The sequence below is a fragment of the Ursus americanus genome, chromosome X, assembly GCF_024610735.1.
Source record: "Ursus americanus isolate L20-20 chromosome X, mUrsAme1.1.p, whole genome shotgun sequence".
Lineage (NCBI taxonomy): Eukaryota > Metazoa > Chordata > Mammalia > Carnivora > Ursidae > Ursus > Ursus americanus.
Genome location: NC_142164.1, coordinates 63,108,903 through 63,125,641, shown reverse-complemented (window position 1 = coordinate 63,125,641; position 16,739 = coordinate 63,108,903). Strand labels below are relative to the sequence as shown.

The 16,739-nt window shown below is 38.1% G+C and overlaps 1 protein-coding gene across 7 annotated transcripts in view; it reads right to left on the bottom strand.

Annotated features, from left to right (window-relative positions):
- Positions 1–16,739, bottom strand: part of ABCB7 (ATP binding cassette subfamily B member 7) — a 311,206-nt gene that overhangs the window by 119,455 nt on the left and 175,012 nt on the right. For all 7 annotated transcript variants that reach the window (XR_015723486.1, XM_045803624.2, XM_087860326.1 and 4 more), the window contains 8 exons: positions 6,283–6,415; positions 5,161–5,429; positions 4,440–4,528; positions 4,260–4,347; positions 3,085–3,259; positions 2,026–2,183; positions 1,307–1,470; positions 1,019–1,148 (listed from right to left, as the gene is read on the bottom strand). Coding sequence is in view for 6 of the 7 variants with exons in the window: in XM_045803624.2 (XP_045659580.1) it covers positions 1,019–1,148; positions 1,307–1,470; positions 2,026–2,183; positions 3,085–3,259; positions 4,260–4,347; positions 4,440–4,528; positions 5,161–5,429; positions 6,283–6,415 (1,206 nt within the window). In the remaining variant the exon portion in view is untranslated. The remainder of the gene's footprint in view (positions 1–1,018; positions 1,149–1,306; positions 1,471–2,025; positions 2,184–3,084; positions 3,260–4,259; positions 4,348–4,439; positions 4,529–5,160; positions 5,430–6,282; positions 6,416–16,739) is intronic.

The following is a 16,739-nucleotide window of genomic DNA, read 5'->3' as shown; positions in this document are numbered from 1 at the left end:
GGAGGACAGTGCACAGTGTCAGTTCATTTGGGGACCTTTTATAAGTTACATATCCCTGTCTGATCACTTTCTTACAGTTCTCCCAAGAATTTAATTCAGATTCTAGGCTGCAACTTGTTCCCAGGTCTCCCTATTGGCTTTTAGCATAAGAAAAATTCATATCCTATAAGGCATCCTTGTTGTCTTCTCAGATTTTGTCCTCCAAAGTCGTTCAACAAATACTAACTACTTACTACAGGTCAGGCACAAAGAGGACATGTTGGTACAAAGAGGACAGTGGTAAACACGGCATACAAACATGGAAGCAGACAGCCAAACTGCTTCACTAGGTCAAAAATTGTTCAAAATTACAGTAATAATTTTCATTTACTAAACAATTATGTGATGGACATTGTGCTTGGTGCTTTATAAGCTATTATCTCTAATTCATAATTCTATCCTGTAAGACCAATGGTTATTACCATTATTTTAAAGATAAGGATACTGAGGACCAAGACCACACAACTTAAAAGCGTTAAAGCTGGGGTTAGAATCTAGATCTGTTTGTCTTTAGTCTGGGCTCTTTCCTTTATATTACGCTATCTAAGACAAAAAACAATCTTACCATCATGCAGATTTTCCATTCACATTTTTTTAGTCTTTTTGGTAACAGAATTGAAACTGCAGGGCCTAATGCTTTCTACTTACTTAGCATATATTGACCGTTTGTTTTTTTTTTCCTTTTTCTTTTTTTTTTTGAGAGAGAGAGAGCCCGTACACAAGCAGAGCAGGGAGGGGCAGAGGGAGAGGGAGAGAGATAATCCCAAGCAAGCTCTATACCCAGCCCAGAGCCCAACATGGGGCTCGATCCCATGATCCCTGAGATCATGACATGAGTCGAAATCAAAAGTCAGACACTTAACCGACTGAGCCACCCAGGTGCCCCTATATTGACTCTCTGAATTCAAATTATTCTAACATAAGATCTACCAACCCAGTAAATCTTCCCCCAAATAGCTTTTTTCTTTTTTTTAAATACCTGAGGTACCACTCCCACTGCCCTCCGAAGGCTTTCCAGGCTGACATCTTGTATATTTTGACCAGCAAGGTAAATGTTACCCTTTTGAGGCTCATAGAAGCGAAACAATAGCCTTACTATTGTGCTTTTTCTGAAATTGGAGACAAGGAAAGGTTATTTAGCTCTTACTGGCATTAGGAAACCCCTGTTTAAAACCACTGTAATCATTTTATTATGATAAAGAAAAAATATTACATTGGGAATAATCAATCAATGATGCAGAATTTTATAAATAAGTGAATTACCCACCCTGACCCACTACCTCCTACAATGGCCACTTTCTTTCCTGCAGGGACTTCAAAAGATATTCCACTAAGGACTTTCTGCCCCTCAATGTATTCAAAATGCACATTATCAAAGGCCACCGAAGCTGTCTGTGGTGTGATCTGAATGGGAGATGCCATTGCTTTGTCCTAGTAGGGAAGAGAAAAAAAGCCACTTTATACACCATGTAGAGTACAGCCATGCAGGCAATTTTCTAATTCACAGTGGGAAAAATGTAAATAATGGGGAAAGAGAAGGTTTATAAGTAGAGTTAGACCACTTCCAACCATGCTTTTGAAGATCTGGGTTTTTTTCACTCCTAAGGTCAAAAACTCTTAAATGCTTTGGTTTTTGAGCAATTTTGGGGGGCAGGTAGGGAGATGGTGGGCAGGGGCGTAAGGAAGTTGAGGATGTGAGGAAAGGCAATCACATTTTATATCATTTTTAGCAGAAGTAAATCAAGTGCAAGTACAAATAATTCAAGTTAACAAAATTTAGCTTAAGGTATAATATTTGCTAACACTGTAAGGTTTCTAAACATGGAAGTAAAAGCTCTAACAACCTCTTAATACACATGATAGCTCCAATTCCTACAAAAAAGAAACCAGTTTGCTAACATGGTGATGTAAATATTCCTTTAGAATAATCCTATTAATGGGATGATGCTCACATGCTTTTAAAAAGGTACTGAATAGATTACTTACTTTAATTCGAGTGTCTACCTTGAGTAGAGTAAACAAGGTGTTCATATCTATGAGTGCTTGTCTCGTTTCTCTATATACAGTTCCCAGAAAGTTAAGGGGTAATGAAAGTTGAAAAAGCAGTCCATTCACCATTACTAGATCTCCAACGGTAAGGGTACCTTAATATGTAGTTGGCAGAAGAAAAAAAAGGTGTTTTAGATGTTATAAACTTTTCCAGCTTAAGATAGAAAGTTTACAGTCTATTATTATGGAATATACTTCAAAATGCATATAACAAGCAACTCTTAAGTCTACTCAAATCTCAAAGCATTTTAATCCATTATTTAGGAATATAGGGTACTTGATGTAAGTAGAATGGGAACCACTCACCCATATACTATACATAATATTAAAAAAAAAAAGACTGGTTTAAGGGAAGATAGAAATGGATGGCTAGAAATCTCTCCTTCCTAAGACGCTAGCAAGGTTCTTTGCAATGTGAAATAGAAAATTTTTTAAAAAGTATATATTAAAAAATTGGAACAAATGAGTATCACGATGGGAATGATAAACCATGTATTAAGGTCACAGTGAATGAATAAATCCTGAGTGGGCAGGTTACAGAAAGGAGGCAGAGACATTATTTACTTCTGAATGTTTTACAAATGAATCTTTCTAGATTAAAGTGTAACTACTAATTGTTAAAAAAAAAAGTGTCTGCATTTTGGTCCTTTGGACTAAACACTAAATTAATTACATTGCTTTCCAGGTCCACAAGAGAAATTAGAAATATTAGATGCTAAAAAAAAGAAGTTACTCCTGAAAGAATCAGTATGTAGCAGTCCTAACTACTGAGGGAGCTAGTGCTAACCTTGTAGTGTCAAACAAAAGGAAGTTAAAAAAATTATCATACAATTAAGAAAACATATTCTGATACAAAAAGGAAAATACTACAAGGATGTTAAAGCACCTTACTGAATATGCTTTATAGTAAGACTAATATATACATTCCTTTCATTAATCTTTATTTATAAAGGTTAAGAAAAACATCTGTAAATGTGAAAACTGCAGATCCATTACCTGCCACAATTCCCTGACTGGCGAGCACCATAATAGCCGTTAAACCAACACTGAAAATAGCACTTTGACCAAAGTTCAGCATAGCCAGAGTAGAGGTACTTTTCAATGAAGCAGTCTCATATGTCTTCAGAAATCTATCATATCTTTGAGCTTCATAGTTTTCATTATTAAAATACTACAAAATATACAAAAATAGTAATTACATGCAAGTACAATTAGAATTTATTATTTTAAGTGATCAGTATCCTTTTCATCAGACTTTATGTATGGATACAATTTTATACTGCATACTTCATTTTTAAAAAGTGACTTTCAATACATTGGACTATGGTACTCCTGCAGTTTTCCACAATGAACTGTATTTGAAAAGTCCATAAAATTCACCTCATTTTGATGAATGCCTGGTTAATTTAAACCCAGATCTAAAAAAGCTGTTAATGGGGATGCCTGGCTGGCTTAGATGGTGGAGCAGATGACTCTTGATCTCTAGGTTTTGAGTTCGAGTCTCACAATGGGTGTAAAGATTACTTAAAATAAATAAAATCTTAGAAAAACAAACTGTTAATAGCATTTCCTTCCCAAAGCCTTCCCCTGGTCCCCTGAAACTGAACTGACAGTTCTCATTGCCCCCACCACCATTATGCCTTCTTATATAGTCACCTGCATACTTACTTTAATTCTCCCACTTGATGGAGTTAATTCTGGGAGGGCAAGGATTAAATATTAATCACTTTTTACCACCCTCCCCCATCACAAGACCTAGCATAGTACTTTGGACATAAGAAGCATTCAGAAGTATTTGATAAATGGAAAGATGAACACATAAATGAAAGAATGAAAAGCACTATGCTAGGTACTCTGAGGTAGAGAGAGTCAAGAACTTACATGTCAGTTAGATTAGCTTAGTGTTCATTCTGAATCAAGGTGTTAACTATACTCTTCTTACTTATAAGTTAATTCAGAAGGTAAAATTCTGATGCTGCCACGCAAAAATGGAGGTGGAAAAAGAGGCCAATTTCCAAATAAAGAAAAATAATAAAATACAATTACTCCATCATACCTGGAGATCCTATCCTAATCGGATGCTCTAACTTAACAGCACCTATTCAGTTAAATGGCAGAACAAATCTTTGTGCAGTGTGAAAGGCAGAGGAAAGTATAATTAAACATATTACCTTCACAGTTTCATAATTCAGCAGCGAGTCTATAGCAGCGTTACCTGCATCATTATCCGCTTTGTTCATTTCTATTCTAAATCTAGTTCTGTAAGACAAAGATGTGCACAGGCATGAAATTTTTGCTATAAAAGCATAACTAATTTCTGAACCTTGACTGGCTCCTGGGAAATACTTTACCTCCACCGTGTAACAGCAACCGTGAATGCTGTGTATGCACCAAGTGTCCCAAGGGTTACCAATGCAAACTGGGCACCACATCTATAATACTGGAGAAGCCAAAAGAAGAAATGATAAACAGTCATTGTTCTTGACAAATAGTTTATAATATACAACAGCAAATACCAAAGATTTTAATAAAAAATATGTTGATGGGAAGCTGTATAAGTAATTAACTGTGTGAGGAATCAAATACTTCAGAAAAGCTACTTTAGGTAGCAAGGGAAGAAAGCCAAACTACACTTGCCACATTGATACTACTGTCAAATGCTGATAAAAAAATAATGCAATAAGCCTTAAAAGGAATAAAGAGCATATACACACTTTTAATTACAAAATATGAAATTGCTTAGAATGTTATAAATCGTGAATAAAAATCTAGATAATCTGAGCATACCAGTCCAAGTCATATACAAATATTTCTGCCAATGAAAAAAATTACAAGCACTAGTTAAATGACTGATCCATATGTAGAACTGAACAGCTCTTTACAATAACATGATAAAGATTTTGGACAGTCCCTTGAAGCCTGTGGCAAAATAACTAAATTAACTGTAAAACCCTTCTGATACTGTGGAATTTTGCTTTCAAACCATGAGCATTCAATAGCACAACAGCTTCAAGTACTAAATAGCTACCAATGAGAATGATAAAAGCTTGTTATGAAAAATGTTTTACTTACCAAAATACCACTGACAAGAGTCACCTCAAACATGATGGGAAGAAGATTAAATACTAAAGCACTCAGGACAAAACTGATACCCCTTGTTCCTCTGTCAATAGCCTTTGATAAAGCTCCTGTCTGTCTACTCAGGTGGAAAGCCAGATCCAGGTTGTGAAGATGGAGAAAGACATTTCTGGCTATTCTTCGGATTGAATTTTGGGCTACCTTGCCAAATACTGCATTTCGAACTTCATTAAAAAAAGCAGCTCCAGCTCTTGATACACCATCTAGCAATACATTCAAAAGGAAAAAATACGTTGTAAAAACATTAGGATCATAGGAGTGTAAAATGATAAGTATATAGTAAGTAATAAAGTTTATACAATAAATGAATACATCACTGAATACTTACATTAAAAGAAACCTAGAAAGCAAGCATCTAGCCTAGTGAGTACCAGTCTTTCCACCACCAAGGATCCCTTTCAGTGTTATTTTCCTCTATAAATTCCAGATGTTGAAAGATTTTTTTTCCAACTAAATACTTTTTAATAAATAGCAGTCCATATGGCTTTACTGTGGACAAATTCTAATCTACTTCAATTCCCCTAAATAACAAATGATAAAATCAAGATCCTGAAAAATCAAGTGCCTTGACTAAAACAAGCCCGTGTTCAAGTCTCCTGAGTCTCAAAAAGTGTCCTTTCTAACGCATAAGGGAACAAAGCAACATGTTCTGTTCTTTAAAATGGTAAATTTGTGTCATGGCTATTGGATATAATTTAATAAAGCATTACTGTACATATATCATTATTTAGCTACTTCTCATTAAACAACAGCAAGAGAATAACTAGAATTACTGAAAAGGTTATCTGATAAAGAGACCACTGGAAGTGGTTGTTATGAACTCTATGTCTTACTTCATGTTATTTTTTTCTAGAACTTGAAAAATGAGGCTGTTACAGAATTTTTAGAAGGTATATCATAAAAAGAATTAAAAACTATGTATCAAAAATCTCACATAAAAGATAAGTATCCAAAATGCTAAGTTGTGTTTGTGGTGAAAAGGTCATCTGCTAAAATATGATGAAACCCTCCTGAAGAAAGGCAACACCTGTAGACAGATTAAAGAATCACACATACAGCCAATCAGAACTGCCGTTGCCATGGTTGCAACTGTATTTGGTGCATCACTTAGGTTCAGCATGTTTCCCGACATCTGGTTGAGGCTGTCTACAGCATATTTAAACATGAAGGGGACCACAATATTCATGGCCTAAAAATACAAAAGCAGCAATTACCCACCATATACAAATGTATTTTCTAAAAGTATAAATATTTACCTTAAGTTAGTATTTATGGGAATGTCCAGATATTAATCACTTACTAGTAATGAAATGATTTTCCCAGTTTATAAAGATAAAATCTTTGGCACTGGAGAGCTGTCATTTCAGAATTCCTACCTCGCACTGATTGCCATGTTAATATTCATTTATAAGCTACATGCATTCGTCAAATACTCATGCCTCCACGAAATAATCCCTGATCATCCACTCAAAATGTTCTCTCCATTATCTGAAATCGTTACAGAGCTTACGGCACTTAAGGCAAACTGCCTTATCATTATTTATGTATACATTTTTCTTTCCTAGTACATCCTTGATGATCTGTATCATATTCCCTTTTTTTGTCCCACGCTTGTTGAGAACTACTATGCTTTTTTAGTAGGTATTCATCAAATACGTAAAATTATTTGTTAACCAAAATAAGAGTATAAATAAAATTATTTAGCAAAAACATATCTCAAAATCAGATAAGTTACAAGCATCTGTGGCTGATTAACCACTTGGGAAAAAAACAATACTGGTGGTTAAGATGGCGGAGGAGTAGGGGTCCCCCTTTTCAGCTGATCCCCTGAGTCGAGCTGGATGGGTACCAGACCATCCTGAAAACCCACGGAATCAGCCTGAGAGGCAGGAAGACACATCTGGATCTCTACAAATGAACATCTCCAGCGCTGGGTATTGAGGTATGAAGCAGGGAGCCGTGAAACCCCACACAGATATCGGAAGATAAACGGAAGGGGGAGGGAGCCTCCGCGCACTGACACCGGGAAGCGGTAGCCACCTGCACTGCGGAGAAGGCTGGACTGGCCAATAGGCACCCACGAGAGCAGACTGAGACCTTGAGCTTGGGAACATGCACGCGTCAAAACTGAAAACCGGAGCTTCAGAGCGCTTACTGGAACAGACTGAGACCGGGAGCTCAGAAGCGCACACGCGAACAGACTGAAAACCTGCGCTCCAGAGTGTGCGCGAACCTCCCTGAAACAGGGAGCTCGGGAGCACGCGCGGGGGCGGCTGGCGGTGTCAGAAACACAAAGGACAGAGACATGCCAGCCCTGGAAGAGAGGGCTGGGATGCTGGCTGCAGGGTTTTTAGCAGCACCAACAGAAACAGAGTTAAAGAGGCAGGAAGAGCTCAGTGGAGAGCGACTGCGATTTCTCTGTTCTGAGACAGAGGCTGGGATTCGGCCACTGCTACTCTGACTCCCAGAAGAGTCACAGAAAACCGCCAGGGAAAAACTCCAGAGAACAAAAGCCCAGAAATACCAGCTCACATTGTGCCCATCCCCATCCACCCTCGCAAGGGACAGGGAGATTCTACCCAAAAAGGGTTGCCTGAATATCAGCGTGGCAGGCCACACCCCAGAAGGCAGGCTGAAAAATCAAGAAGCCCACATCCCTAAGGTCCCTATAAAACAAGAGCACACTGCCTGGGTCCTGGTCAATAATTTGGGCTATGGGAAACCATGCAACCTATCCTCATCAGAAAGACGAGGACAAATCGCCCCCAGCAAAGAAACAATAACGAGTCTGTGGCCTCTGCCACAGAACTGATGGATATGCATATAACCAAATTATCAGAAATGGAGTTCAGAGTAACAATGGTCAAGATGATGTGCAGACTTAAAACAATGTTACTGAAAATATTAACAAGAATAGAGAATCTCTAAGGGCGGAAATGAGAGCAAAACTGGCAGAAATTAAAAATGCTATGAATCAAATGCAGTCAAAACTAGATGCTCTGACGGCCAAGGTAAATGAGTCAGAAGAGCGAATTAGTGAATTGGAGGATGGGATGGTAGAAGAGAAAGCTAAAACAGAAACTAAGCTCAAAAAAATCCAATCTCAAGAATGTAGGATACAGGAGATTACTGACTCAATGAAAGGTTCCAATGTCAGAATCATCGGCATCCCTGAGGGGGTGGAGAAAGAGAGAGGTCTAGCAGAAATATTTGAACAAATTGTAGCTGAAAACCTCCCTAATCTAGCAAAGGAAACAAGCATTCGTGTCCAAGAGGCAGAGAAGACCCCTCAAAAATTCAACCACAACAAACCTACGCCACATCACATCATAGTGCATTTTGCAAATATTAGATCCAATGATACAGTATTGAAAGCGGCCAGGGCAAATAAATTTCTCACGTACAAAGGCAAAAATATTAGGATTATGACAGACCTGTCTACACAGACCTAGAATGAGAGGAAGGGTTGGGGGGGCATTTGTAAAGCTCTTTCAGAGAAAAACATGCAGCCAATGATGCTTTATCCAGAAAGGCTGTCATTAGGAATTGATGGAGAGATAAAGACCTTCCAGAATCGCTAGTCACTGACCAATTTCGTAACCACAAAACCAGAGCTACAGGAGATATTACGGGGGGTTCTATAAAAGTAAAAAGGCCCCAAGAGTGATACAGAACAGAAATTTACAATCTATAGAAACAAAGGCTTTATAGGCAACACGACATCATTAAAATCATATCTCTCAATAATCACTCTCGGTGTAAATGGCGTAAATGCTCCCATAAAACGCCACAAGGGTGCAGATTGGATAAAAAGACATGACCCATCCATTTGCTGTCTACAAGAGACTCATTTTGAACCTAAAGATACATCCAGACTGAAAGTGAAGGTATGGAAAACCATTTTTCATGCCAATGGACCTCAAAAGAAAGCTGGGGTAGCAATTCTCAGACAGATTGGATTTTAAACTACAGACTGTTGTTAGAGATACAGAAGGACACTATATTATTCTTAAAGGATGTATGCAACAAGTGGATATGACAATTATAAATATCTATGCCCCCAAAAGGGTATCAGCATGATACACAAGCCAACTCTTAACCAGAATAAAGAGACATATAGAAAAAAATACGTTAATAGTAGGGGACCTCAACACTCCACTCTCAGCAATAGACAGATCACCTAAGCAGAAAATCAAAAAAAGAAACAAGAGCTTTGAATGCCATACTAGACCAGATGGACCTCACAGATATATATAGAACACCACACCCCAGAACAACAGAATACACATTCTTTTCAAATGCACATGGAACGTTCTCCAGAATAGATCATATGCTGGGTCACGAAACAGGTCTCAACCGATACCAAAAGAATGAAATTATTCCCTGCATATTCTCAGACCACAATGCTTTGAAATTGGAACGCAATCACAAGGAAAAACTTGGAAGAAACTCAACACTTAGAAACTAAAAACCATCCTGCTCAAGAATGATTTTTCCTGGGTAAACCAGGAAATCAAAAATCAATTTCAACAATTTATGGAAACCAACAAGAATGAAAACACAACGGTCTAAAAACTATGGGACACAGCAAAGGCAGTCCTAAGGGGGAAATACATAGCCATCCATGCCTCACTCAAAAGAATAGAAAAATCTAAAATGCAGTTTTTATATTCTCACCTCAAGAAGCTGGAGCTGGAACAGAAGAAAAGGCCTAATCCATGTACGAGAAAGCAGTTGATCAAGATTAGAGCCGAGATCAATGAATTAGAAAACAGGAGCACAGTTGAGCAGATTAACAGAACTAGAAGCTGGATCTTTGAAAGAATAAATAAGACCAATAAGCCACTGGCAAGACTTACTCAAAAGAACAGAGAAAGGACCCAAATTAATAAAATTAGGAATGAAAAGGGAGAGGTCACAACCAACACCAATGAAATAGGAAGGATCATTAGAAACTTTCATCAACAGCTCTATGCCAATAAATTAAACAACGTGGAAGAAATGGATGCCTTCCTGGAAACTTATAAACTACCAAGACTGAAACAAGAAGAAATTGATTATTTAAATTAACTGATTAATTATGAAGAGATTGGAAGCAGTGATCACAATCCTCCCCGAAAACGAGAGCCCAGGGCCCCATGGATTCCCCAGGGAATTCAACCAAACATTCAAAGAAGAAATAATACCTATTCTCCTGAAGCTGTTTCAAAAAATAGAAACAGAAGGAAAACTAACAAACTCATTCTCTGAGGCCAGTATTACCTTGATCCCCAAACCAGGCAAAGACCCCATCAAAAAGGAGAATTACAGACCGATATTCCTGATGAATACAGACGCAAAATTCTCAACAAGATCCTAGCTAATAGGATCCAACAGTACATTAAAATGATTATCCATCATGACCAAATTGGATTCATCCCTGGGATGAAAGGGTGGTTCAACATTCACAAATCGATCAGTGTGGTAGATCATATGAACAAGAGTCAAGAACCATATGATCCTCTCAATTGATGCAGAAAAAGCATTTGACAAAATACAGTATCCTTTCCTGATTAAAACCCTTCAGAGTGTAGGGATAGAGGGTACATTCCTCAATCTCATAAAAGCCATCCAAGAAAAGCCTACAGCAAATATCATTCTCAATGGGGAAAAGCTGGAAGCCTTTCCCGTAAGATCAGGAACAGGACAAGGATGCCCACTCTAGCCATTATTATTCAACATAGCACTAGAAGTCCTTGCAACAGCAATCAGACGACAAAAAGGAATAAAAGGTATCCAATTTGGCAAAGAAGAGTTCAAACTGTCTCTCTTCGCAGATGACATGATACTCTACATGGAAAACCCAAAAGACCCCACCCACAAACTACTAGAACTTATAGAGCAATTCAGTAATGTGGCGGGATACAAAATCAATGCTCAGAAATCAGTTCCATTTCTATACATGAACAATGAGACTGAAGAAAGAGAAATTAGGGAATCCATTCCATTTACAATACCACCAAAAATCATACGTTATCTCAGAATTAACTTAACCAGAGACGTAAAGGATCTATATTCTAGAAACTACAGATCACTCTTGAAAGACATTGAAGAAGACCCAAAAAGATGGAAAAATATTCCATGCTCATGGATCGGAAGAATAAACATAGTTAAAATGTCTATGCTACCCAGAGCAATCTACACTTTCAATGCCATCCCGATCAAAATACCAATGACATTTTTCAAAGAACTGGAACAAACAGCCCTTAAATTTGTGTGGAACCAGAAAAGGCCCCGAATCTCCAAGGAACTGTTGAAAAGGAAAAACAAAGCTGGGGGCATCACATTGCTGCATTTCAAGCTGTACTACAAAGCTGTGATCACAGACAGCATGGTACTGGCACAAAAACAGACACATAGACCAATGGAACAGAACAGAGAACCCAGAAATGGACCCTCGGCTCTCTGGGCAACTAATCTTTGATAAAGCAGGAAAAAACATCTGGCGGAAAAAAGACAGTCTCTTCAATAAATGGTGCTGGGAAAACTGGACAGCTACATGCAAAAGAATGAAACTTGACCGCTCTCTCACACCATACACAGAGATAAACTCCAAATGGATGAAAGACCTCGATGTGAGACAGGAATCCATCAAAATCCTAGAGGAGAGCATAGGCAGCAACCTCTACGACATTGGCCACAGCAACCTTTCATGACACATCTCCAAAGGCAAGAGCAACAAAAGAAAAAATGAACCTGTGGGACTTCACCAAAATCAAAAGTTTCTGCACAGCCAAGGAAACACAAAAAAACTAAGGGGCAGCCCACGGAATGGGAGAATATATTTGCAAATGACACTACAGAAAAAAAGACTGGTATCCAAGATCTAGAAAGAACTTCTCAAACTCAATACACAAGAAACAAATAAAGAAATCAAAAAATGGACAGAAGATATGAACAGACACTTTTCCAATGAAGACATACAAATGGCTAACAGACACATGAAAAAATGTTCAAAATCATTAGCCATCAGGGAAATTCAAATGAAAACTACAATGAGATACCATTTACGCCAGTTAGAATGGCAAAAATGGACACGGCAGGAAACAACAAATGTTGGAGAGGATGTGGAGAAAGGGGATCCCTCCTACATTGTTGGTGGGAATGCAAGTTGGTACAGCCACTTTGGAAAAGTGTGCAGGTCCCTTAGAAAGTTAAAAATTGAGCTACCCTGTGATACAGCCATTGCAGTACTGGGTATTTACCCCAAAGATACAGACGTAGTGATGAGAAGGGCCATATGCACCCCAATGTTCATAGAAGCTCTGTCCACAATAGCTAAATCGTGGAAGGAGCCGAGATGCCCTTCAACAGATGACTGGATTAAGAAGATGTGGTCCATATATACAATGGAATATTACTCAGCCGCCAAAAAGAACGATTTCTCAACATTTGCTGCAACATGGATGGGACTGGAGGAGATAATGCTAAGCAAAATAAGTCAAGCAGAGAAAGACAATTATCATATGGTTTCACTAATTTATGGAACATAAGAAGTAGGAAGATCAGTAGGAGAAGAAAGGGAAGAAGAAAGGGGGGGGTAAACAGAAGGCGGAAGAAACCATGAGAGACTATGGACTCTGGGAAACAACCTGAGGGCTTCAGGGGGTGGGGATGGGATAGGCTGGTGATGGGTATTAAGGAGGGCACGTATTGCATGGTGCACTGGGTGTTATACGTAAGTAAGAAATCATGGAACTTTAATAAAATAAATAAATTAAAAAAAATAGAAAACGAAAAAAAAAAAAAAAAAACAACAACCCACAACACTGGTAGATCTATTTGCCCCACAAAAAGATTCCTTTGGTCAGAGAAGGGATGGGGGAATGAGTGAAATTGGTGAAGCGAATTAAGAGGTACAAGCTTCCAGTTATAAATAAGTCTTGGAGACTAAAAGTACAGCAGAGGAAATATAGTCAGTAACATTGTAAAAATGTTGTATGGTTACTACATTTTTGTGGTGAGCACGAAATAATGTATAGAATTTTTGGATCACTTTGTTGTACACCTGAAACTAATACCGACACTGTATGTCAACTATAGCTCAATAATAAAAATTTAAGAAGATTCCTTTGCTCCAATACTAAACAAAACCCACTAAATACCAAGCTAAGCTTTCAAAAACCAACCTATTTCTCCACGAGAATACACCAAGAAATATGAATATGAATATGAATACTGCTTTCATATATTCAAGGCAAATATTCAATCACTCACATTTCACATTTTCTGCAAGGTTACAGTATCAAAAACACTGCCAAAGCTTTAAAGAAATTAAATTCATGTACATTAATAACATGTGAAAGCAATTCTTTTTTAAAAGATTTTATTTATTTATTTATTTGAGAGAGATAGCATGAGCAGAGTGGGTGGGCAGAGGGAGAGGGAGAAGCAGACTCCCTGCTGAGCAGGGAGCGCAAAGCAGGGCTCAATCCCAGGACCCTGAGATCATGACCTGAGCAACAGGCAGACACTTAACTGACTGAGCCACCCAGGCACCCCGAAAGTAATTCTATAAGGCTTAATAAAAACAATGAAACCCCAGCTCTTGTTAATGTCCCATTATTGTATCATTCATCTTTGTTAAACATAAAAAATATTGTCAACAAGCCTAAGTTTAGCTGACAGCTGATAGGAGCTACATAAATCTTACCAATCACCATTTCAAAGTAAAGTATACAAGTGTCCTAGCAACCAAGGAGGTTCAACAATAGCATTAAAATACACAGCAGATGTTGGAACACTTTTAAGAATGTAACACTATGGGAGAAATTGCTTAAAATTTTTCTAACTTCTAAAATTGAATATAATAGCAGGTTTGACGTATGATAATTTTCTCAGTTTTGATTTCTATATAATCATATAACCTCAAGTTCCTGCTTCTGCCTGAAATGGTCTGCCTGCCTGATTTACCTTTCTTCCTCTCCATTTTCTAAAAACCACTCTGAATACCATTTCCATCAAGATGCCTTCTCTGAGACCTGCAGCCCATTCGGCACTTTTCATCTTCCAACTCCTCTTTTTCACAGTTTATACCTCTGTATTTGTCTTTTTTACTATATATTTATCATTTGCTTTCTAGGTGCAATGTTCATGGATATACTGGTTTCTCAACCTCAGTTCACAAACCTTTTGTGGCAAAACAAACATTTTGTGAACAACAGCTACCAGAGTCCTATATGGTGCTAGGTACCTTTCACAAAGGTCACAGCTGAATGAAATTAACAATTCTATTCAATGGACGACCCTGTAATTGAGGAAACTCAGGTTCCATGAGGTTTAATGACCTATCCGGTAAGCAGCAGAGTTGGATTAAAATCCAAGACTGACTTGTAATTCAGAATTTTTTTCTAGTATACCATAGCCATATTAGCAGCTCATAAAGCAAGGGACCATATCATTCTACTTCATTTGTACCCTAAAGCAGATGCTCTCAAATGTGCTGTTGAAACCAGCTATAAAGTATGGTACAAGTAATTTTTAAAAATTTGACCAGATTCCAGGGTTTCTGTATAATAAGACCACATCCCCTCACTTGCATTCTAACACAACTTCTTGAGTGGGAGAAAAAATGATAGTTACAGCTAGCACACAATTCTCATAACTTAAAGCCTATTATATCTTTGCCACAGCCAGGGTGAGTAGTGACTGAAACTAATGTATTACCAAGAAAGTTTTGTTATTTTACTTTCTTGAAAACGTGTTAGTTTGGTCAAATTTGGGAGCATCCTTGTAAATGTGTAAAGAATGTAGGTATCATCTGCCCTGTATTTTTACTGACAGAAAAAAGGCAGCACACTGCTAAGAACATGACTACCTCTAATAATAACTGTTGATTACTTCCAGCTTTCCCAAAAAAGTAATTTTAGAAAGGAAAGAAATTTAAAAACACCAAAGAAATTGAAAGGAGTATATTATGTATAGATGTTTTTATTAGTACATGTGTATTTGCTGCACTGGCCTTGTATTTTGAGCACAGGGGGTGGCAAATATTGGTTTTCCCTAATACCCTGCTTTCACAAGAACTACACTTAAACCATCTCAGAGAAATGTGAATTTTTAAAACTTTTTCTTTTGAAATAATTGCAGACTCAAAGGAGGTTGCAAAAGTAGTACAAAGAGACTCATAATCCTTCACTCAGTGTCTCCTACTGATGACACCTTATATAGCTGTAGTTCAATATCAAGACCAAAAATGTATACTGGCACATTACTATTAACTAGACTACAGAACTCACTCAGTTTTTTCCATATTCATGTATGTGTGGGGATTGTATGCGTTGCCTATATGGTCCTATGCTATTTTATCCCATCTTCAGATCCATGTAACCATCACCACAATCAAGATACAGAACTACTCCAATCAAGATACAGAACTACTCCATCACAACAAAAGAAATCTCTTGTGCTACCTCTTTATATTCACTCCCATCCCACCTCGCCCCACACCTAAATCCCTGTCCCCTGGCAACCACTAATCTGGGCTTGATCTCTATAGTTTAGTCATTTTGAGCATATTATATATATGTTTGCAATCTTCTGAGACTGACCTTCTTCTTCACTCGGCATGATGCCCCTGAGGTTCATCAAGGATGATACATGTATCAATAGCTTATTTTTAAAAATTTATTTGAGAGAGAGAAAAAGCACACAAGTGCAGGGAGAGGAGGGACAGAGGGAGCGAGCGAGGGAGCGAGAGAGTCTTTTTTTTTTTTTTTTTTTAAAGATTTTATTTATTTATTTGACAGAGATAGAAACAGCCAGTGAGAGAGGGAACACAAGCAGGGGGAGTGGAAGAGGAAGAAGCAGGCTCATAGTGGAAGAGCCTGATGTGGGGCTCGATCCCATAACGCCGGGACCACGCCCTGAGCCGAAGGCAGACGCTTAACCGCTGTGCCACCCAGGCGCCCCGAGCGAGAGAGTCTTAAGCAGACTCTGTGCTGAGCATGGAGCCCAACATGGGGCTTGATCTCATGATCCTGATATCACCTCAGTGGAAACCAAGAGTCTGATGCTTAACCAACTGCACCACCCAGATGCCCCTCAATAGCTCATTTTTTTTATAGCTAAGTACTCTTCCATGGATGTACCAAGTTTATTCAACCATTCACCCCTGAAGGACATCTGGTTGTTTGTAGTTTTGGACTACAAATAAAAAGACGCTGTAGAAATTTTCATACAGGTGGTCATAAGTTTTCATTTCTCTGGGATAAATGCCCAAGAGTAATGGGTAAATCATATGGTAAGTCTATACTGAACTTTTTAGGAAACTGCCATAATCTTTCTGAGTGGCTGTACCATTTTCTATTCCCACCACCAGTAAAATATGAGTGATCCAATTCCTCTGCATTCTCACCAACATTTGATATCATCACTATTTTTTATTTTGAAGCTATTTTTTTTAAGTAGGCTCTACACTGGGGCCCAATGTGGAGCCTGAACTCATGACCCTGACACCAGACCTGAGCTGATAT